Raw genomic sequence first — 23,695 nt, 5'->3', positions numbered from 1 at the left:
GTCCTGGCCTCATCCCTAACAGTGTGGGCAGCATGTGAAGCAGGTGGTTCTGCCTCCAGCTCTGGGGTGAGCCCAGAGGATGAGATATTGGGAAGAAATTCTCCCTGTGAGGCACTGACAGGTGACTCAGAGAAGGTGTGGCTGCCCCATTCCTGGCAGTGTTCAAGGCCTGCTGGGAGAAGGCTCAGAGCAACTTGGTCTTTTGGAAGGGGGTTGGACCAAGATAGTCTTTAAGGCCCTTTGGATTAAAAGCAGTCTGTTACTCTGTTTTTCCATTATCACTTTACTCTGATTCTGCAAGAGCCCACAGAAGCAGAAATCCCATTGTGAGCCTGGCTGAAGAGATTTACAGCGCACTGCACTCTGCAGGCAACCTGGCTTTGAGCACAGTGGTACAACCAAGGTGTCTTGGGGTGAAGTTATGACGATGCTCTATCCCTTATCATCGGCTTTATGCCCAGAAAACGAATGCTAAAACTGTAGCTTTAAGATGGGCCTAGGGGGTGGGGAGCCTTGAGCTCCTGGGGCTCTGTTCAAGCTCTCTCTGGGTGCTCCGGACAGTGTGGACCGGGATGCTACATTGTTCCACTGTTCCTTTTTTTAGATTGAGGGGGGGTTTTTTGCTGCTAGCCTAAAGCAAAATGGTTTTTTTCCTTCCCTTCCCCTAGCCTGGAGGCAGTACTGGGAATCCTCTCAGCGGTTTAGTTTTTTTCTTTTGAACTGTTTGTTTTGAACTTGCCTGTTTTTTTTCTTTTTTGGTTGGTGTGGGGAGCTGGCGGGACCACCCCAAAGCTGAGGCCTTGGAGGAGGTGAACCGACTTGAGAAAGGACATTAAAATCCACCAACTTCAGCTGCTGCAAAAAGACCCACACCAAAAATCCAACAGGTTCCCTCCCAGCTGCTGTGAACTCTCTCTCCTCCCCTTCCCATAGACAAAGAAGGGCAGTTGTCACCTTTGCCTCGGTCACAAGGCGAGGTGGGGTGTGAATTTCAGTTTTTTTCCCCTTTTTTATCTTTCTTTCCAAGCCTTGCAGCGCCTTTTTTGTTGTTGTTGTTTTGGGTTTTTTTTTTGTTAATAAACAGGATTGTTTTCACCTTCATCCCCTAGTATCCATTTCGCATTGGCAGAAGATAGAGGACTTATTGAAGCCCTCCTTCTTACAAGAAAAACTTTAGACTGTCTTTCTCCTAGAATTTGTTTCTAAACCAAGACACAAGGTGGTACAAGGAAGGCATCTGTCATGGTGTTCCTTTTATATTATTATGAAATCCTCAATACCTCGACACACTTCCACCGTGTGTAGAACAAAAAAGAACAGCAAGAACACAGTACTCTGCTCAACAAAACACATCAAGGCTACCCAGAGAACACCAACAGACACCTTCCTTAGTGCCCCTTTTGGGCAAGCAGCAGCTCTGACATCCTCTATCACATCAGGTCTGTAGTGTCACCAGAGTGTGAGAAACGAGGCTCACTTTTGAAAATTTCAAATGTTTACTAAAAACCTTAACAAAATACAACAACGGACTTAAGGAAAAAGGACAGCACGCTGCGACTTGGCGACCTGGCAGCTATGAACTTGTCAAGAAAATGGCTGCTCCGCCTTTTGTAGCCCAGGGCGTTGCATTAGCAAACCCTGCCAATGAAGTCTTCTTTGCCATTTGTTGGTGGAGGCTTCTTTCTTGCAACTTGATTGGAGGGTAGGTGTTGCCATGCTGAGCCTCCTAGTAAACAAGCCGTCCCTCCTCCCAAATGCCCCAGGAAGGGGCACAGGTACACGCCTTCTTTTCAAGTCTTCCGCCTACCACGGCCGTCTCGGCAACCATGGGGAGGAAAGGGGACTAAGGGGAGAACAGACGACATCCAAACAAACCTCAACAACGTAAGTATATATCAATAAAACTTCTCTAACATACATCCCTTAATTAGGAGAGTAAACCATCGCATCGCATTACCCATCCGTAACAAGGGCAAGCTCCGTCCCACAAGGCAGGCAGAACCCGGAGGGGGCCCTGAGATACGACACCCTGCAGAAAACTGCAACAGGCAAATGGGAGCTGGAGGCAGCACAGGGGGCAGAGCCCCACACACAGGCCGCTCTGGGCACTGACACGCTGCTCCCTATTGCTGCGACTGCAGAGGACAGAGGGATTCTGCCTCCAAAGGGGCTGGACAAGGCAGTTTGGGACTTTTGGTTGTTTTTTTTTTCTTTTTGTTTGTTCCTCCTTTAGAACACAGAGGACACCTCCTCGCTGCTGCTGCTGCTGCTGCTGCAGCCCCCGAATCCTTTGCCCAGAGAGCTGAAGCACGGCCCAGGCAGCACCTCGCACGGACGGTGCCATCCCGACCCGGCTGCTGTTCTTGCGGGTTCTGGGTTGTCCTTTCCTGAGCTCTGCGGTGCTGGTGGCATTTGACTCTGCTCAGTTCTTTTTGGTCTTGGGGGTGTCGTACTTCCTCTTGCTCGAGTACCAGAGCAGCAGGGGGATCCCGATGGAGGGGAGGGTCATCACGCCAAATGCCGCCCAATCCAGCTAGAGGGAGAAAATTTTTATTGTATTTATATTATATTGTTTATATTATACTTATAATAGATTAATAATATATATTAATATATATTTATGCATATTGATATTATTTTATATTATATCCTATTATATTATCTATATTGTTAGAGAAAAGCCAAAACAATCCAGGCCAGAGGAGTCTTAGAGCAGTGAGGTCAGAGGAGGAGAGCAAGGGGAGACTTGACACTGTCTGCAGCTTCCTCACGCGGGGAAGCAGAGGGGCAGGCTGTGCCCTTGGTGACCAGTGACAGGAGTCGAGAAGAGTGCCCGCAGCTGTGTCACAGCAGGTTTAGGCTGGATATTAAGAAAAGGCTCTTCTCCTAGAGGATGGTCTCGTAGGCACTGGAAGAGGCTCCCCAGAAAAGTGGTCACAGCACCGAGCTTGACAAGAGCTCAAGGAGTTTAGACAGGGCCGACAGGTACATGGTTGGGATTCCTGGGGTTGTCCTGTGCAGGGCCAGGAGTTGGACTCCACGATCCTTGTGGGTCCCTTCCAGCCTAGGAGGTTCTAAGAGTCTACCCTCAGATTTTCTGGCTCAAATCCCACAGTGCAGTTCCTTCACAGAGGGAGCTGAGATGGAAACTCAGCTGCTTCTGTGACAGTCCTGTGGAGAACTGACAGAAATTAACTCCAGCTCCTGCTGGAGCTCTCTAGGTGACTGCAGGGCAAGCCACACACACCACGTGCAAGCAGGAAGCCATAGCACTGGGCTGCGGCTGCCGTGGTGCACTTTTCCATTATCAATTGAAAGGTACTTACAAAGTGAGGGGAGAATCTTCTGTCAAAGTCGCGCTGAGCCAGGATTCCTCCCTGCCCGGGAGCACTAGTGAAGCCAACCTGGAAAAGGCAGGGAAAAGACAGGCTTTGCCACCTTTCCTCCTCGCTCCAGAACCGGGCAGGGTGAGAGCACACGGGGGACGCGCATCATCCCCGACCACGCAGCTCCAGGAGCGCGGTCAGGTGTGTCTGCAGGGGTCCCATAAATCAACCACTTACCACCACCTGTGCACCCTCCTGTGCCAGGTACGTGATGGTGGCAGAGGTGAAGTTGAAGTAGCCAGCTTTGAGAGGCCGTAGAACCACAGTGTGGGACACGTTGCTCGCTCTGGGAGCCAGACGTTAAGGAAAATGGTTGTATTTCATCACAGGAAGAAAAGTGAGGAGATAGGAAAGAGCAGCCTGGAGCCAGGTGCAAAAGTCAGTGCTGCTGACAGATCTGAGTCCTCCTGGTCACTGACAGCCAGATCCACCTGAGGCTGAGCCAGCTGCTCCTCCCCAGGCAGAGGAACTACCCCGGGACCGGGTCCCATCTGCAAGGAACTTTATTTTTATACTGCACCATCCAGAAGAGCAAGGGTTTGGATTCGGCACCCTGTCCAGGCTCTGGAAGGCATTTTCCAGACAGCAGATGAAGACAGGACAAAGCTGCAGGATGCTCAGGGCCAAGAAAGGGAGTTGGGAGAATTTCAGAACATTAAAAGATACGGAGCAATCCTGTCCCACTTGACGCTGAGCATGCCAGAGACGATGCCAAAGTCTTCTGGGGGGAAGGAATCATCTGACAGCTCCACATCTAGGGCAGCGCTAAGCACAACAAAGAGAGGGGTGAGACGAGAACCTTAAGATCTGCCATCTGCTCACAGGCTCTGCAGCAAAGTGCACTGACAGTTGCATCCTGACCAAATGGAAGAACTGATTTTTGAAAGGTGAAATGTCACCAGTACAAGATGTGGAGGAGAGTTGAGGTGTCTTACAGGGAGACTGCAGAGAGAGGAAGGCAAAGTTGAGAGAAACAACCACAAGGACAGGAAAACACTGTTTTTTCCACAACAGGATTTGACAGGTTGCTGAACTTCAGATACCATTCCACGGATACACACGAAAGCCTAAATAATAACTAAATCCCACATGTAGAATTACAGTATCTCATTGATGTTGTGTGAATCCAACATTACAGCACCATATATTCTTCTCTTAGCAGTACTGCACTCAGCATGCATTATTCTGCCTTAAAGAAAAAAAAAAAAAAATCTAAAAACCAAAACCCCAAAGCACTTTAACAGTGTCCTGCATTTTGTCCAATCAGCTTTTCATTCTGCGAATGAAGCTTTCTACCAGCACTGCGGAAGTTTTGTTTTATCTTTCTCAGGTCCATAGTTAAGTCCTGATAGCAGAAAGGAATTTTCATTAAAATGAATAAACGTAAAAAAGAGCTCACAAAGCCAAGAAAAGGAGCTGCATGCATGGGGAGCAGAGTGTCACAGGACACCACAGGAACTATACCCCAAGCTGGACTGACCGCTTGAGCAGCCACAAGGTGGAAGCAGGGACAATGGAAGAGGAAGGAAAAGGCAAATTTCAGGGTCAATCCTTCAGGCACTGCTGGAAGGATGAGAGTTAGAGGGCGCAAAAGCAACAGCTCATCATGGAGCTCAGAAATCGCCCTGTACCCTGCAGCCACACAGGTCCGTATTGAAGCCTTCGTGGTCCGTATTGAAGCCTGGAGAGGGCTTACCTGGAGCCAACGTTGTAGATGTTGTACTGCAAAGTCAAGTCCTTGCCCTCCACTGCGTATCTGTTTAACAGGGATTTGGAGGCCAGGAGCCTGGCGCCATCCTCGCAGTGAGCCACAAACACCAGGGCAAACACGGCAAGAAGCGGGAGCTTCATCTAGAAACGCCAAGAAATGGAACGTCACTGATCATTTGAAATCTCTGAACACTTGCCTGTGAGGATGTAAGAATTGGCACAGCAGTGCCCCAGACCTGCAGCCATGAAAGAAAAGTCGATGGTCTTCTCTCCTTTCAAAGCCCTGGCCAGTATTGCTCCCCTTTACAGAATCATGGAACATCCTGAGTTGAAAGGATGCTTCAGGATCATCGAGTCCAACCCCTGGCCCTGCACATCTCAGTAATGGGCAAAGCTTTCAGATCACTAAGCCTCTTCTAGTAATTTCCAGAGCAAAAGCTTTGGCAATTAACAATTTCATCAGTTTTAGCAACTAACAGTTAATTGCCCTTGCAAAGCCTGGCAACTTTCCGGCACTGTCTTACACAATAGAGTTAGTTCTTCCCAGAAAGCACCAGCTCCTCACTTCCAACATTTATTCTTTCCTATTTCCAGCCACTGAGAAACCACCAACTCCCTCCTGTGGCTTTTATGATGCCCCGCACAAGTCCCTGCTTCGGGCCCCTGTGTCCCGACTTGTCCGAACACAGTGCCTCGGAAGCCACCCTGTTGAGTGAGAGGACAAGAAGACAACAGGAACACTACAGATGTGACCAGTGAGGACACTTGATGGGGCTTTTAAATGCCAAAACTGCTTCAATATCAGGCCCTCTGCCCTCCACAGTCACAGGGTGGTTGGGGTTGGACAGGACTCTAAAGACCATCCAACTGCAGCCCCCTGACATGGGCAAGGACACCTCCCACTAGACCAGGCTGCTCCAAGCCCTGTCCAACCTGGCCTTCGACACTTCCATGGATGGGGCAGCCACAGCTTCTCCGGACAGCCTGTGCCAGCGACTCACCTCCCTCACAGGTAACAGTTGCTTCCCAATATCCCATCTAACTCTGCCCTCTGGCAGCTGGAAGGCTTGTTCTCTCACTCCAGGCCCTCGTCCAAAGTCCCTCTCCAGTTCTCTTGGAAACCCTTTAGGCCCTGGAAGGGGCTCTAGGATCTCCCTGGAATCCTGTCCTCTCCAGGCTCAACACCCCCAGCTCGCCCAGCCTGCGTCCAGAGCAGATGGGCTGCAGTCCCTGGATCACCTCCACGGCCTCCTCTGGAATCGCTCCCGCAGCTCCACGTCCTTCCTGTGCTGGGGAACCCAGAGCGGGAGGCAGCTCTGCAAGGGGAGGGTCTCAGCAGTGCAGAGGGGCAGAACCGCCCGCTTCACATGCTGCCCACGCTGTTGGGGATGAGGCCAGGACAGTGTTCGGTTTCTGGGCCCCCAGTGCACGTTGCCACGGCATGCTGAACTTCTTGTTAACCCATGCCCCCACATCCTCCCCCGGGCTGCTCTCCATCCATTCCTCCCCAGTCTGTCTGTGTTTCGGTGCAGCACCTGCCCTTGGCCTCACTGAACCTCCTGGGCTTGGCACGGACCCGCCTGCCCAGCCCGTCCCAGTGCGGGTGCCAGAAGCCCCTTCCTTCCCCCCAGTCCCCTGCCCTGCTGCAGCCGCACACCAGCGCGTGCAGCCCGGGCTGCTCCCGGCCCCTCACGAAGCCCAGGGGCCCAGAGGGGCTCAGGGACGCCTCTCAACAGGGAACCGTCCGGTTTCACCCACCGCTGCCCGCGGAAGACCCCGAGTCTGACGCTCGAGCGCCAGAAACCGGTCGGTCCTTCCTGGCCCCTCAGAGCCCACGGCCGATCCTTTCCTACAGGCCCTTCCCAGCGCCCCCCACTCTGTCCGGAGGCCCGAGGACACAGCCTCGAGCGGCCCCCAGCCCCCCGCCCCTCACCGTCTCTCCCGCCGCCAACGCCGCAAAGACGAGTCAGCGCAGCCGCGGCGGAAATGACGCACAAGAACGACGCCTTACGGGGACCCTTAGCCCTCTGGGAAATGGAGTTTACGCCCGCACACACGCAGGGACTCCGCGCCTGCGCAGAGCACGCTTCCTGCACCGCCCCATCGCCCGCTGGTGGTAGAGCGCGGAGAGCGGCGTGGAGGTAGCGGCGGGGCGGCGTGCCGGGCCGGGGCTCTACTAAGACTCTGGCGAACAGCAGCAGGTGTGTTTCGGCACGACAAGTTGTTCTGCCCACGCCAGCAGCCTGCCCAGGTCCGTGGGGGATGTGTAAAGCAGTGAGGGAGGAGTGAAGGAGAAGGAGCAGAGCAAAATTCCTCAAGAATCAGGTGCACAGAAGCCTAGTGTCTCCCTTCCTGCATTGAGGACGCCCTGCTTGACTCACTCACCCCAGAAAGGCTGTGGCCTTCTCCTGCCCGCGGAACAGGACGTGTCCGACCTCCCTAGTGCAAAGTGTTATAAATAATAAGCCGAATCCGTGAATTAAAAATATTAATAACAAAATTTATTGATGCGAACCAAAAATCAAGAATTTTAGAAATAGAAAAACCCCGATAGAACCATAACCAAAGCTCAGTTCCGATCCCGGGAATCGGCACTGGGTGAACCGCAGATCCTGCCCCCTGTAATACAGAATCCCCCTTTGGTTCACAAATTCGGAGAGTGCAGGGTCCATTTTTATACAGTTCCCGGGCTAGTGCAACCGATTACTTCATCGGTTCTTTTGTGTGTATGGTCTTGGATTCATATTCATCTGGTTTCTTTTCTGGATGTGATTTTGGTGAATAGTTTTTTTCGCGGAGACATAAACTTTTGTCTGATTTTACTGGAACCAGGTATTGACATGTATGTCTTTGATGAGATTGGGATGATGGATATGGGGTGCTGAGCGCTTGGCCAATGATGGCAGTGCTCAACTCCATCACCCATGGGTGGTGCCTTCCTTTCTTTCGATGATGGGTGATTCTCTGCTATTCGGCCGAGGAATGTCTTCCCAGAACCCTGCATTCCTTAGGCTTAAAACATTATACAGTAACACACAAACTAACTCTATATAGGTATATAAAGTATCATAAAAAGAAAACACAACTTAATCCTACAATATCTATCACACAAAGCCACTAACATAAAAACCCGTTGGTGTTTCCCGTGCCTGAGGAAGCCCCGAGAGCTCCCCTTTACCTGTGTCTCTCGGGCAAATGCCTCTGGTGGGAGAAAGGCCTCAGGACCCACCCTGGTACTGCTCCTCACACACACACAGACTTGCGAGGAGCAGCTGGGTCAGCCTCAGGTGGATCTGGCTGTGACCAGGAGGACTCAGATCTGTCAGCAGCACTGACTTTTGCACCTGGCTCCAGGCTGCTCTTTCCTATCTCCTCACTTTTCTTCCTGTGATGAAATACAACCATTTTCCTTAACGTCTGGCTCCCAGAGCGAGCAACGTGTCCCACACTGTGGTTCTACGGCCTCTCAAAGCTGGCTACTTCAACTTCACCTCTGCCACCATCACGTACCTGGCACAGGAGGGTGCACAGGTGGTGGTAAGTGGTTGATTTATGGGACCCCTGCAGACACACCTGACCGCGCTCCTGGAGCTGCGTGGTCGGGGATGATGCGCGTCCCCCGTGTGCTCTCACCCTGCCCGGTTCTGGAGCGAGGAGGAAAGGTGGCAAAGCCTGTCTTTTCCCTGCCTTTTCCAGGTTGGCTTCACTAGTGCTCCCGGGCAGGGAGGAATCCTGGCTCAGCGCGACTTTGACAGAAGATTCTCCCCTCACTTTGTAAGTACCTTTCAATTGATAATGGAAAAGTGCACCACGGCAGCCGCAGCCCAGTGCTATGGCTTCCTGCTTGCACGTGGTGTGTGTGGCTTGCCCTGCAGTCACCTAGAGAGCTCCAGCAGGAGCTGGAGTTAATTTCTGTTAGTTCTCCACAGGACTGTCACAGAAGCAGCTGAGTTTCCATCTCAGCTCCCTCTGTGAAGGAACTGCACTGTGGGATTTGAGCCAGAAAATCTGAGGGTAGACTCTTAGAACCTCCTAGGCTGGAAGGGACCCACAAGGATCGTGGAGTCCAACTCCTGGCCCTGCACAGGACAACCCCAGGAATCCCAACCATGTACCTGTCGGCCCTGTCTAAACTCCTTGAGCTCTTGTCAAGCTCGGTGCTGTGACCACTTTTCTGGGGAGCCTCTTCCAGTGCCTAGGAGACCATCCTCTAGGAGAAGAGCCTTTTCTTAATATCCAGCCTAAACCTGCTGTGACACAGCTGCGGGCACTCTTCTCGACTCCTGTCACTGGTCACCAAGGGCACAGCCTGCCCCTCTGCTTCCCCGCGTGAGGAAGCTGCAGACAGTGTCAAGTCTCCCCTTGCTCTCCTCCTCTGACCTCACTGCTCTAAGACTCCTCTGGCCTGGATTGTTTTGGCTTTTCTCTAACAATATAAATAATATAATAGGATATAATATAAAATAATATCAATATGCATAAATATATATTAATATATATTATTAATCTATTATAAGTATAATATAAACAATATAATATAAATACAATAATAAATTTTCTCCCTCTAGCTGGATTGGGCGGCATTTGGCGTGATGACCCTCCCCTCCATCGGGATCCCCCTGCTGCTCTGGTACTCGAGCAAGAGGAAGTACGACACCCCCAAGACCAAAAAGAACTGAGCAGAGTCAAATGCCACCAGCACCGCAGAGCTCAGGAAAGGACAACCCAGAACCCGCAAGAACAGCACCCGGGTCGGGATGGCACCGTCCGTGCGAGGTGCTGCCTGGGCCGTGCTTCAGCTCTCTGGGCAAAGGATTCGGGGGCTGCAGCAGCAGCAGCAGCAGCAGCGAGGAGGTGTCCTCTGTGTTCTAAAGGAGGAACAAACAAAAAGAAAAAAAAAACAACCAAAAGTCCCAAACTGCCTTGTCCAGCCCCTTTGGAGGCAGAATCCCTCTGTCCTCTGCAGTCGCAGCAATAGGGAGCAGCGTGTCAGTGCCCAGAGCGGCCTGTGTGTGGGGCTCTGCCCCCTGTGCTGCCTCCAGCTCCCATTTGCCTGTTGCAGTTTTCTGCAGGGTGTCGTATCTCAGGGCCCCCTCCGGGTTCTGCCTGCCTTGTGGGACGGAGCTTGCTCTGGTGACACGGCAGACCTGATTTGATAGAGCATGTCAGACCTGCTGCTTTGGCCTGTTGATGCTGTTCTCTGGCCCACCAGCCTGCCCAGCTCCATGGTGGGCTTATAAAGCAATGAGGCTGGAGTGTTTCAGGGTTAAATTCCTCAAGAATCAGGTGCAGAGGCTGGGAAATTCTCCTTTCCTGCACTGGGGACGCTCTGCTTAACTACACCTATCCACACCCCCCTCCCCTAGACAGGCTCCAGCTTTCTGCTGACAGTGGATCATGACATGTCCTAACCTCCCTCGTGTAGTCAGTAACAAAACAAACCTGCTGGTATTTTCAGCCCTGCTGGATGCCTTGAGAGCTTCTCTGTGCCCTTGTTCTTCTGGCAGCTGCCTCTGGTGGGAAAAGGGCCCCGGGGCCCTCTTCTGTACACATTTTTTCCCCTTACACATACATAGATGAACAGCTCATGTGCATCGATCCACGGCCCTCTCATTTGGCTGCATGTGCTGCCTCAAATCCTTTTATTGGAGGTCCCCACTCCCAGCCTGTGCCAACAGCTCTTCCTACAGCCACTTTCTTCTTTCCCTTCTGCCTCAGGGAGAAATTCTCCAAGCTGCAGACAATGAAAAACAGGACAGAGGTCCAATCTGTGTTGGCTATTGAGGCCACTTAACTATTCTGTCTCCCACATGACACCCCCCCCCGCCCTGCCCCCGCGTGATTTGCTGCAGCCAGGACAGGCTGCTCACAGTCTTGAGACACTGTGTACAAGACTTGTCCTGGCTTTTAGAACCTCAGATCTTTTTCTGTGAAGCAAGGGGATTTTTGGGAAATGTTTAATTCCTCCCCAGTAAGTATCTGTCTTGGTCAGTATGTGGTGGCTTTCAGGCCAGGAGATCACACAGCTCCATTGCCACCCACATAACTGTATTCTGGAAGACTCTGACTATTGGAAACCTGGAAGCTGAGAATTTTAGGCTTTCTGTGCTAATAGGCACTGACCCTCAAGAGACCACTACATTTGACCTGAGGCTGTGGAACAGGCTTCCAAAGTTGACTGATAGCACTGGGATTATGGGTGTGTAGTTTGAATAGAATTGTGTAATATCACAGCATGGAAAACTTAGAATTTAAGGCTTTAGACTATAGTCATATATATAGAATATATATAGAATAATATATATAGAGAGAGAATATGTATATATATATATATAATATATATAAAGCGAGAAGGAGGCTTTAGGGTGTAGGCTAACTTCTTTCGCCGCCTTCTTCATGGGTTTGGGTGGTGTATTTTAATTGGGTGAAAAAATCCGCATTGCGGACCATGGGTGTTTGGTTGTTGGGTTAAAAGTAAAAATAATTTAGGTGTCCTTTGTTAATTGGACAAAAGACCTTGGAAAGAGATAGAGCCATTTTTCACCTTGTTAGCTAGAACTCATAACTTGTGAGACTGTACTATAGATAAGAATTAATAAACATCTGAGTCTGAACACAAAAACTGTGTCTCTCGAACATTTAATCCCAGCTCTAGCATCTGACTTAGGTTAAGGAGGGGTGAAGCCACACAGTTAGAAGGGGTTCCAAGAAGGTGATGTGGTTGTTGGCTGGGTCAGTGTCTAAGACCAGAGAAACACGTGGCATCTAAGTATTTATCTTTGGCTTTGCAAGTGCAGTGTGGGCAGCCTTTGGAATTGGATGGGTATTTGAGCTGAGCTGGGTCATAGTGAGGAGGAGCTCAGGGCTGGTGATTTCTCTCAAGTGCAGTGGTAGTTTTCTGTCTTCTGGTAACTTTGGTGGCACCAGCAATGACAGCTGCTCCATCCTATCAGAGCAGGTGAGCAGAAGGCTGTGGAGCTTTTGAGGGCAGGGTTGATGTGGAAGACCTCTGTGGTGTCCAGTGTGATTCTGACCTGGGGAGGGAGTTTTCTTGCAGATGATAGAGTAACCTGCCAGCTGCAGGAATGGTGCCTGATTAGTTGATGCGGCTTCTTCAGACCCCTCCACCCTCTGAAAGCTCCATTGAAGGATCAGAGACCGCTGCCCTCCAGTGTGTAGTTTTGACTTTGGTTGGAAAGAGACCCCAGTGCAGCATGTCTTCCAAAAGTTGCTTGCATTACGTCTGCACTAATGGTCTCCCTTCCAATGGTGTATGTCCCAGCAGCATCTCTCTTGCGCAGTGCATCTGGCCAGATGTCTCTCCTAACTCTGTAACACAAAGTTAGTAACAAAAATGTTTTGATTTGCTTGCTCAATCAAAACATTTTACCTAGTCAGGGAAAAACTGTGTATTTTAGGGATGGAAAATTTATTGGTAACAATTTACAGCTGTGCAAGTTCAGTTAATGCTAAAGGACAATCAAAGACTTCTGTCATAGGAGTATTTTTACTGCATGTGTATAACCACACACACCCCTCCTCAGGATAAAGTGAATTACTGAGATTTGTTCTTTATTTTACTCTTTAAAGTTTTACACTTCAGTTCCAGTTTTATTGACTTGGTCAAGTGTGATGTAAAGCATCAGTACAAGGACTGGAAATATTGGCAAGGGGATACCTCCCCTTTTTTTGCAGGAGGGGAGTTTGTCCATTTTGAATGGCATTGTTAAAAATGATCTGCTGGTCAGAGCTCTTTCCCTTGTTTTCTGCCTCTTTGGCAAGTTGCGTGAGATTATATCTATTGGGACATCCAAATGTCAGAGTGGGGGGTGGGCAATAGTGTAGTGGAAGAGCAGGTGTGAGGAGGATGAGGGGGTCACAGGGGACTTCCACCCCCAAAAGGTGTCTGTGTTGGTTTCAACAACCAACGAGGAGCTATGCTCCTAACATGCCACTGTCCTTCCCTGCCTGCCATCAAGGGAGGGACAATAAATCAGTGATGATGACTGGAAAATAAGAATTTATCAAAAAATAACATCACAAAGCAACAGAATGAGACATACACAATGGAAAGAAATTGTACAAAATAAAGGAAAATGTTTTAACCAGCAAAAATCAAGGTGTTAAGTAACCCCCTTGTAACAAAGATAAAATGGCTTCTGCTTCCTTTAGCAGCTCATGTGGCCTAGGAGGACAAAGACAAGATGATGGTAAGGTTCTCCTGGCTCAACTCTTACCCCCTGGAACTAAAAATACCCCGGGATGTCAGGGGCTTATGGAGTAATTCTAACGGCAGATGGGGGGCAGATGGAATTGCCTAGTGAGCACCAGACCTGCAGTATCAGTTTCCCTGCTCCCTCTCAGTGACAGCAGCAGTGTTTGTACAGGTCAGTTCTGGCACTTCGCTGCCTCTTCCTGCCACTCGCTGGGCCCTCCCTCAGCTTGGTTGGACTCAGCTGGTATTGATTCTGCTGATTTTGGTATCTTCTGCACTCAGGGGAGGAAGGAACACCCAGTGGGGGAAGCCAAGCACTGAAAACTGTCCCCCTGGCCCCCACAGGAAGATCTTTCTGTCCTTTCTCTTTTTGTCTGGGAGTAATTCTTGGACATAATGAATTTTGGAGGTGGAATCAAAATTTCAGGGGTGGTTACCTCACAGAGAATGAATCTGGCTTTTGTCTGGGAGCAATCCTTGGATGTATGGAATTTTGGACGTGGAATCCAATTTCATCTATGGGCTCCTGAATGATAATATCCGGAATGACAATGATGACCATAGGAGGGCTTCCTGTGACATGTGGAAGTTTCAGACAAGCCTCAGATATTGGTAACAGTTTAAATTTAAAGGATCGCTCTGGACTTCAAGTTCTAATGATGGCAAATTAGATCTATTTATAAAAATTTGTTGTTTATTAAACAGACAAGAGACAACAGATGAAAGATCCTAATCAGAATTACTTACTACACAGTAGAAAACTAAAGACCTACTAGTAGATTATAGCATAACATGAAACAGTGCACTACATCAAGGTAACTATATTAAAGCTAGAAAGAGTATTGATTAGGAGGCAAATGTAACTTAGAACCAAAATGACAATAATGTACACAGATTCCTTCACTTAACCCCTGGGGAGTAACTGTGAAGTAGGTGTCCCTACTCACAAGAGAAACTCCACACATTTCCATGGAAATGTATAGAAGATTTCTGCCTTGTGAAAGTTTGGTGTGGCTTTTAGAGTTCGTAAAGTGAGGTGTCTGTCAGTCAAAAATCTGACTTCTGTTGCCAGATCTCACTTCAACAGTAAAATGTTTATTGGCAGTTGGGAGATGCCAGACCAGTGTTAAACCCATGGTGCCAGAATAATTCCCTACAGGACAACTTGTCCTGTTTGAGTTATCTGACTGGTTAACAAACCATAGATAATCACCGCCCTAGTGGGAGGATGAGATGCCCTGCTATGGAAGGAAATCACCTAGGCCCAAAGTTTCAGGTGTAGATGAGAAGGAACCCAGGGGAGGCCAAGGCCAGCGAGACCCATCTGTCCTGGCAGCTTTCATCTGGGAGCAATCCTTGGATGTATTGCATTTTGGAGGTGAAATCAAAATTTCAGCCATGAGCTCCTGGAGGAGAATGACAGTTCTTTTCCATAGGAAGTAAAGCACATAGCCCCAGTGTTTCAGGTGCAGATGAGAAGAAGCCCAAAAGAGATTAATGCCAGGTAGACCAGTCTGTCCTGGAAGTTTTTGTGTATGAGCAATCCTTGGACATACTTTTTGCTTGCTTTGCCTTGGAAACCCAACCCCTTACTTGCCTTGCACTACCTTGCATAGCTATCTCCCTCTTGACCTGTCTACTGCCTTCATTCCTGGCCTTCTCTTGCAAGGCTTGCCTGTCCTTTGATTTGCCTTCCCATGCCTACCTCAACCTTGCATTTCTTTATGGACCCCTCTATGTTCTTCCCTTGTCCTTCCTCCACTCCGTTGCCTTGCACTGTCTTGCTGACCCATCTCCTCAGCTTGACAAGAAAAGGGTTCTTCCAGGTTTTACTTCTGTCCCTGTTTCACGCTGGTAATTTTTTAGGGGGGAAGAGGGAGTTCTGTAAACCTGGAAGTTCCTTTGCTGTGCTGTTTTTCCTTTCTTCCCCCTCTCCACCATATTGTCAGAAGAAGTTGACTTCTCCTTCATCTTGTCTTTGTCCCCTGGGCCACATGGTCTTCTATGGAGGCTGCCATACTGGGGGAGGGGGCTTCCCTGTGACATTGTCTTTGTCCTTGGGCCACGCAGCCGATAAGGCAGCCCCATCTTGGGGGAGGGGCTTCTCTGACGTTTTGGTTTTGATGTTTCAGTCTTTGTTATAGAGCCTTTGTATTTTCAGTTACTGCTGTTTCCTTATTAATTGATGTTCTGTTTTTTAGTAAACTTTTTTCACTTTTATCTTTTCACATTTGTCTCTTCTTCTGTTGAAAGATGAGTGCTTAAAACTAAAGGAGAGGTAGCTTGTTTCCCAGGCTCCACCTTGTAAATAGTCTTAAGCTAAGACAAATTTGGCACACAACTAAAGGCGCTTGAGAGAGAAAGTGACAAAATAACAATATGTTGGGGGTTAGGTTTGTTCCTTCTTTCTCTAAAGAATTTTTTCCCCACAAGTTACCAAGGAGACCAAGTGTTAGATACTTGAGAGTACTTAACCGAAACAAAGAGGTGGACAAAGGTGGAAGGGGGAGATAACGCAGGTAAAAGACAAAGCTTGAGGCAGCTGCGGGGCTTTTCTTTCTCCGGCGTTCGGGGAGACGCGTGTCTGCCGCTCCTCGAGGATCTCAGCCGCCGCAGAGCACGCCGAGCAGAGAACGGCTGTTGCTGGCTGGAGGAGTTTCACTGTGGCCAAAGGGATCCAGTCCTGGGAAATCTACTATCACCGGGTTGGCCTGAATCCTGAGTTTTCTCTGCCACCTGCAGGAGCTGGTCCAGGCCCTGCCTCTCCTTCGGTTTTCTTCGGCACTGCTCCTCTTGCTACAGCGTGACCCTGCACCCCCTGCGCTGCCGGGACATCCTGCCCCTGCCTGCCGGGACACCCTGCCATCCCAGCGACCAGCCCGGGACTTTTCCACTGTTTCAGCTTAGTGCTCTGAAAATCCTGCAGAAGCACCGAAACCAAACTGCCCTGGGTTTTGTGAAACAAAGCCCTCAAGGTTCTTGGTACTGTTGTCGTTTGTCATTAATGCTGTAGTTGTTTGGTGGGGGGGTGGTTTTTTTTGTGTTTGTTTGCTTTGTATTACATACTAGTAAAGAACTGCTATTCCTATTTCCCAAATCTTTGCCAAAGAGCCTCTGATTGTAATTTTACCTGGCAGATACCTGTCTTCCCAAACCAAGACACAATATTGTCCGAAACATTTGTGTATTGGGTACAGAACTCCCTGGTCACTACGCATCTGGATCTAGTCATATGGGTGTGGCACCTAACTTTGTATATGTGTCCGCATATGTGGAGCCTTTTGCCCGCATGATGGATGTCCTTTTTCAGATCAGGGAGAGTGAGAAACCAAGATTGCTTTGCGGATACACTTTGTGATATCAGTTTATGGAAAGTCAACATCAGCGGCAAGATCATTTTGGATGTGTATTCGTTGTTGTTTGCCTGTCCTGGTCTGGGATGCTGCTTCTGGGGTTTTAATAATGATTTCACCCAGCCTACTGGGAGAACAGGAGAGGATGATTTTTCCCAACCTTTCACCTCCTTCTCCCACTTCAGTTCAGACACATAACTTTTTGAGAATGTTGAATTCCCTCAGGATGTTAAAAAACACCGTAATTTGTTGCCTCTGGTGGAGCAAATACAAGTTTCCACACATAAGGGGCAAGGTCCAAGAAAGCTTCTTTTCCTGGCACACAGTTTATCTGTGCGAGATGCAGTTGAAAATTTTTTGGCTTAGAATTGGACAATAAGAGATACAGAATGTGACAGTACGTAGATCTGAGAAGGAAAATGCGCAGCACTGGTTTTGACAGCAGAAGCAGTGTGCTTGATGGCTCCTGTGCTGGCTCATTGTTCTGTATGAGGAGTAGGTAGACATTTCACCCTCTGGGAGAATGAAAACATGTGATGTTATATAAGGCGAAGAAGGAACCCACAGAGGACCGTGGTTCTGTGTGCAGTGTACTTGTACAGGCTGCAAGAGGAGTGTGGCTGCCACTCAGCTGCCTGCCAAATTCAAGTTATCAGTTGTAAGGAGGAAGGTCTGCCACAGCTACCTTTGCTGATACATATTTCTAACTCAGCCTATGTGGAAACAATTCCGTTTAGCTTTAGACTCTGGGATCCAGAGAACATGATGGTTGATGTAGCCGAGAAGGAAAGTACAGGGTACACGAGGATATACACGACAGGAGTTCCCTGCCTAAGTCCAGGAACAGCAGGGATGTGCAGGCCCTGATATGTAAGTTAGAGGCAGAAGTGTCAAACAGAAGAAACCAAAGAGCTGATCACACCTTCTTCATCAGCAAAGCATATTTTGCTGAGTAAGTCTGGCAATGCGCAATCTAAAAATGAATGTGACTGACAGTCACATGCTATAAAAGGCCAGTCCCACACTTTCACAGTGAGGACTTCTAGCACACCCCACTAAGGTATGTGTGAAGATCTTTCCCATGAGTGGGGATGCCCCTCAGGGTTACACCTTGAGGCTCAGCAGAAGAGATTTGCCCACAGTTGCTGATAGAGGTGAGGAGCATCAATCTCTACTTTAAAAATGGGGTTTTTCTAGCTTTTATGAAATAGCTTCAATATTGTTTCAAAAATAGAGCATTATGCTAGAAGCTACAGCTACCTGTCCTGTGTACCAGATAGTTCTGACTAAGGTCTTTTTTGTCTAAGCATTATCAGTATTGTAATAGAATTAAAGAAATAATTTATTGTATTTATATAAATATATTAGGTTAGCCATCCTTAATCCCACAAGACAAAGTTGTATAAAGGTAGGGTTACACCTGTATGATCCTTTAGACATAAACCTTTGACCACATCTGGGCCTGGGATTGGATTTGGATGTAGCCACACCCAGACTCCTCTATGAGAAGGAATTTAGAAAGCCAGGGCAGCATTTCTGCACCTCATGACACCAGGTGAGGGTTTCTCTAATAAATTTTGTCTGAAACTCCCATCCTGCCTGTGGCAAGGAGGGAGGTAGTTCATCAGTAATCAGTTTTATAAAGTTACTCTGTGTAGAGCAGTTAATCTCAAATTTAAGGCCAACTGCCCTGGATGTCCAAGTTAAACCTTCCATGAAGGTACATGCTAGCTGCTCCATAGTCATTACTCTGAAAGAATAATAATAGGTTAGTTACAGTGAAAACCTACACACAACTTTCTACATATTGTGCTTGTAGAAATGTATTCAAGGTGTGTGTTTGCTGTGTGGCCTACAAAGCACAAGGAACCAGCTTGTGATAAGGAAGGAAGATAGGAGTGTTATCTCTGTCCAGTAATACATACAGTTTTGCCCCAGTTCCTCCAGATAATATTGCTCCAGGCTCAGGAACTTGATATGGGATAATTGCCCGCAGAGATTGAAGGGCTGTGAATTGCACTTTTACAGACTGAACTTCAATTTCATGTTTGAAATCATGTTTATGATACCAGTAACAGAGTTCCAGTGCTATCCCCCCTAAATAAGGCACAGGAAATTATCAAAGATACCTAAAATACAGGAACTTGGGAATATTATACTAACAGAGGATGTAGAAGGGGAGAATGTGGAGTACAGAACCATACTGCATTGTCGGGGTTTGTTATATAAATGATCATTTCTAGATTAATAGGTTGCAGTCCCAGCACAGAATCCATTGATGTAAACAATTCTACTTATTCTAACATTCTGGAAGAGATGCCATCTGGAAGAATTTCAGTCCTCACCATGTTTTATACTAAAGGTACAGTCACAGTATTTTGGCCTCTAATTCTTTCTGTTTCTTGCAATGCCTAAATTACAGTTTTAATTCATTTTTCCATTGGGTTATTATGTATAGCAGAGCCTTGTAATGCCTTGGACCAAAATCCTAGAGATTTTTTCTGACTTTTCAGCCCAGTTGTCTGCCAAAATCCTCATAAGACTTTATTGCCTAGAATTGTTACTTCCAATTCAAAAAGGATTTCCTTGCCTAGGAGTCTGTAATTTGGCTTGCTCAATCAAAGCATTTTTGCAGGCATCAGAGGTTTCTTCTTGTTTCTTTGTCCATTGCCAAACAACTTTCTTCTTGGTCCATTTCTACTGCTATAGCATTTGCCTGATAGTGTCTTGGTGTGAGGTGACAGGGGTTGAAAGAGAAGAATTTTTTGCATAGGCATTGACTTCTGTCAATGATGAAACATTTTTGCTTTTAAGATCCTATTTATTTCTAATCATGGGACACTGACTTGCACAAGATCATTCGACATTTGTTTCCTCATCACACATGAGGTAATTCTTCAGTTTTGCCAGATGATTTTCGTTCACCACCTGCACAACCTGTTTTGAAATTAGAGCCCAAATGTCCCCTAAGGTATTTGCTAGGACACCTATGTTACTAGTAGGACTATGATGGTTAGTGTAATCAAGGTCTTCAATTAAACAGGCACCCCTCTCAAAAGCTGTAGTTTGATACTTTTAGTTACTGCTGCCCCATCCAGACTAGAGCCTGTAATAAGAGCGTGAGGCGTCCCCATCTGCTGCAGGAAACTAATGGCACTAGTTTAACAGCATATGCTGTTAAAACTGCTGCACACAACCCTTGATAAGGCATAGGAGTGGCAATGTCCTGTCAAACAGGACCCCTGGTACTTTGTCACTGAGCACATCCACGGTACGTCTGATCCTTACTGCCTATAGGGCTTAATTTTTTTTTTTTTCACCAATTAATAAGTGGACAGACACAGCCTCACTATTCCAAGCTCACAAAATCCATATCAGTTTGTTTTCTCCTCTGATAGATCACCAAAAATTCCATTTTGGAATATAAGTGCACCCCTCCATCTAGCAGATCCCTCTGCCCCTCCATTTGTATGAGGAGTTGTGCTTCTACCACCTCCCTTTCTGCTAAATCTGGCTAAAGCTCAACCTTGGAGTCTGTGGACTCACTCAAGATATTTCCATCCCATTCCTCAGGATTCTGTGAATATGATTGGGAAATCAAAATGTTATTTTTCCCATATCTGTGCCTTTGTTTGTGAGCAGTATGTGCCACCACATATTGCTGTTCTACAGTCATTCCACACTGCATTGCTGCTCACAGCACCAATGTGCTGAAGCATAATTAGATCTTGTGTGATTGCCTTTGCATCTTGTAAAGTCCTGACTTCCTTTTCCAACTCTCACACTGCTCTGCAGTGACGTGACTTCATGGTCCAAAGCTCTAGGAACGGCAGCTAGCAGCTATCTCCATCTCCCCACTAACTTGAAAGAAGGTTTTGATGCCCTTTCCCCAGAGAGCATGTGCAGTAAATACTCGTGCACTGGATCTCTAAGAGACAAAGGAAGTTGCAGCCCAGGGCTGCAGATGATCCATACCTTATCCATAGCTTTAGATTGTGGTGTTTATGTGAAGTGTGGATCTGTTGCTCGTTGAAGTGTACCAAAGAGGGTGACTGGCACCTGAGGATTCACCATCACCTGCTGGAATTCACCCCAGCACCCATCTCTGCACAGACACAGAAGAAACAAATATCCTGACTCTGGGTGTGGATCAGTTCCTGGCACTCTATGGGAAAGAACCCACTTAGGGGGAGTCCTGGGGTGATTTGTGATGCTTGTATTCCCAATTGTCTGTTCTGTTTATGGTGGATATTAAGTTCTACACCTTTAAGACTGGTTCCGAGAGCAAAGAGGGAGAAAGAAGAGGCGCGCAGTTTGTTTGCAGAAACTGCACTCACTCCTCCTTATTCTGCTGCTGTACTGTGCTGTCTACACACAGACAGTGAGAGAGAGCTCTCCTTTGCTTTTTTAGTTAGTTTTTAGCTAGCTGAGGCCGAGAATTTCCCTGGACTGTTTTTTTTTTCTTTTTCTTGGAACTGTTTAAACCTGTTCTGGACTGGAAAACATAGAAAAACACCCGGAGCTCACACCTGTGGCCCACCGGGGCCCAGGATGGCATTTTCCAGCACCAGAGGAACAGATAAGAGACTGGGTGAGCTGACCTACAACCCATGGCAAGGACTTTCTTAATTTTGCTATTTCTCTTCAGGATGGTGAGAGGTTTTATTGTTTAATTTTATTCAATTTTTATGCTTATGAACACTTTGCTAGTTGAATAAACAGGTTTTTTCCACTTTCCCCTAAGGAAATTTTTTCCTGGACCAGTTGGGGGAGGGGCCGCTTGGATTTGCTTTCTCCTTTGAAGGTTTCCTCCCAAGTTTGCCCTAAACCAGGACAGGGGCCATTATGGTGACTCAGCTGGGGTGGCCGTAAGACCTTGCCTGGATCATCTTGCTGCCCCTGGCAATGGAGAATCAGAACTGACAGGACTCCACTGGGCACCAGCCAGATGATCAAGGACTCCTCCAAATCTTCTTCAGCATCATAGCAGTGAGCAAATCCAAAGTGCAATGCTCTAGAGATACTCAAGTAAGGATGGATGGGTGAATGAAATTCTTGGATTGGCAAGTGCACTGTTGTTCCTTTTTCATACTGCTTTTACAAAAGGTGTAGATTTATCAGTGTAACTGATCAGTGGGATCAATCTCCATGTAAGTCACAAGGAAACACTAGGTGGTGGGCCTTAATCAATCAATGGGATGAGAGCAGTGTAACTACTTAAGGGCCAAACTTTTTTAGTGTGGAAGAAGAAAGAATGGTGTTAGAGGAGAAAGAAGAGGAAAGATTTGGGGGTCTTGGCCTGAATGTGTTTGAATTTGTTGACAGGAGGGGTCAGTTATAAGAGGTAAATGTTATATGATGGTGGAGGATTTTGACAGTGAGGGAAGGGGACCAGGGAAAAATATCAGGGCATTCCCAGTGGATACTCTGGTTCCAGTAAAGCTGGGGAATGAAAAACTAGATTTTTGTATCGATAGTGGAGCCACACCTTCAGAAGTAACCTGCTGCAAGGGCCTGCTGAGGAAAGTTCCAGTACAGATTGTTGGGGTTAGCAGGAAAATGAGCTTTTTAGCCACTCCTACAACCCATGGCATGTATAGTTGGTGACACTAAAATAACTCATCTGTTTCTATATATGCCATAATGCCCCCTTTCCTTGCTGGGATGAGATGTATTTTGTAACTTTAAAGCACAAAACCTTAAACCTTTTCTGAGAATACCATGCAGCTTCACATTCCACCTACAACAGGCTGGAAAGCTCAGATCTGCCTGTTAATGTGTAAACCAATGGAGGACATTGGAGAAAATATTCTGGATGCCATTTCAAATGCAGTGATCCGCATGGGCCACAGGAAAATGAGGTAAAGCAAAGAATATGTCTCCAGTTAAGAGAAAAAGCTCAGAACCAGAAGTTCAACCATTAAAAATTAATAAATATCCTATAAAGACAGAAGCACAAAAAAGTCTGGAGTCATTGACATACACATTTTTACAATTTGGCATACTCAGACAATGTCAATGTGGCTTTTAGATGCCTTGCTCCAGGTAAAGAAGCCTTGTTCTCCAGAGTGCAGCAAGTTTAAGAGGAATCAATCAAATATGCACAGATATACACCCAACTGTACCAATCCTTATGGCTTGTTAACCTCAGCACTGGAAACAAACTCTTATTTTACTGTTTTGCTTTGAAGGATGCTTTCTCTTGTATCCCAATAGATAAGCAAGGTCAAACAATCTTTGCCTATGAATGAGATAATCATTCTGTGGCTGGAAGAAAGATGCAGTTCAACAGTGCTCCCTCAAGGATTCAAAAATAAGCCCACTTTATTTGGTGGTTTGGCAAAAGAAGTAGAAAATGGAAAAAAAGTAAGTGTTCTTCTTTTACAGTGTGTAGATGACATCCTAACTGAAGCTGACCAGGAACAAAACTCCTTGAAAATGACCATAAGCCTGCAGAACATTTTGGGACTTGCTAGAATTTCCAGAAAAAAATGTAAGACCAATACCTTAGCTTTAAGGTATCAAAAGGACGATGAGGTCTAGGAGAAGGAAAAAAAGTAGTGATATTACAAATTGCAGTTCATAGGACTAAAAGATAACTAACAGAAGTTTTGTTAGTGGCAGGATTTTGCCCCATGCAAGTTCAAAATTTTTGGACTAATATTTAGTTCCGTCAAAAGTTCTGAAGAATTGCTGGAATGGCCCTGAGAATGTTTTAACACCATAAAGGATGCTCATGGAAACATCAGCTTTAGGCCTTCCAGATACGACCTTTTCATGATATGTGCACAGAAGGCAACAAGTAGCCTCTATGGGGATGACACAGCTTCTTGGAAATTGGCAATGGCCATTGGCATCCTTCTCCAAGACACTGGATAGTCAGCATGCTTGTGGGCCATAGCAGTCACCATCCTAATGATGCAGGAGGCCCAGAAATTCACTTTGGGATGATCACTAACTGTACTAGTCCCATATGCCATTGCTGCCTGTTCAGAATCCAAAAGGACGTCCCTGGATCTCTCTAAGCTGAC

General features: G+C 47.3%; 2 protein-coding genes across 3 annotated transcripts; one reads left to right on the top strand and one right to left on the bottom strand.

The window, feature by feature from the left end:
- Window positions 1-1,477: 1,477 nt before the first annotated feature.
- Window positions 1,478-7,101, bottom strand: LOC136303072 (translocon-associated protein subunit beta). Of its 2 annotated transcripts, none has more exons than XM_066206684.1 (6): window positions 7,030-7,101; window positions 5,083-5,237; window positions 4,053-4,151; window positions 3,564-3,672; window positions 3,327-3,404; window positions 1,478-2,533 (listed from the first exon to the last, which is right to left on the bottom strand). In XM_066206684.1, exons 2-6 carry the CDS (start codon window positions 5,235-5,237, stop codon window positions 2,423-2,425), a joined length of 552 nt encoding a protein of 183 aa, XP_066062781.1. In that variant the 5' UTR covers window positions 7,030-7,101; the 3' UTR covers window positions 1,478-2,422. The 2 variants fall into 2 exon arrangements, with proteins under 2 accessions (XP_066062781.1, XP_066062782.1); XM_066206685.1 differs by lacking the exon at window positions 7,030-7,101 and adding an exon at window positions 6,855-6,952.
- Window positions 7,102-8,510: 1,409 nt separating this feature from the next.
- Window positions 8,511-11,686, top strand: LOC136302928 (translocon-associated protein subunit beta-like; the record flags this gene model as incomplete). Its single annotated transcript, XM_066206507.1, has 3 exons — window positions 8,511-8,633; window positions 8,793-8,870; window positions 9,665-11,686. Coding segments are annotated over 3 exons (312 nt in total), but the record flags the coding sequence as incomplete, so codon positions are not given.
- Window positions 11,687-23,695: the final 12,009 nt, after the last annotated feature.

The sequence above is a fragment of the Chamaea fasciata genome, unplaced genomic scaffold, assembly GCF_029207755.1.
Source record: "Chamaea fasciata isolate MVZ Bird 193981 ecotype frontalis unplaced genomic scaffold, bChaFas1.0.hap1 SCAF_31, whole genome shotgun sequence".
Lineage (NCBI taxonomy): Eukaryota > Metazoa > Chordata > Aves > Passeriformes > Sylviidae > Chamaea > Chamaea fasciata.
Note: the sequence above shows the minus strand (reverse complement) of the source record. Positions and strands in the feature narration are given on the sequence as shown.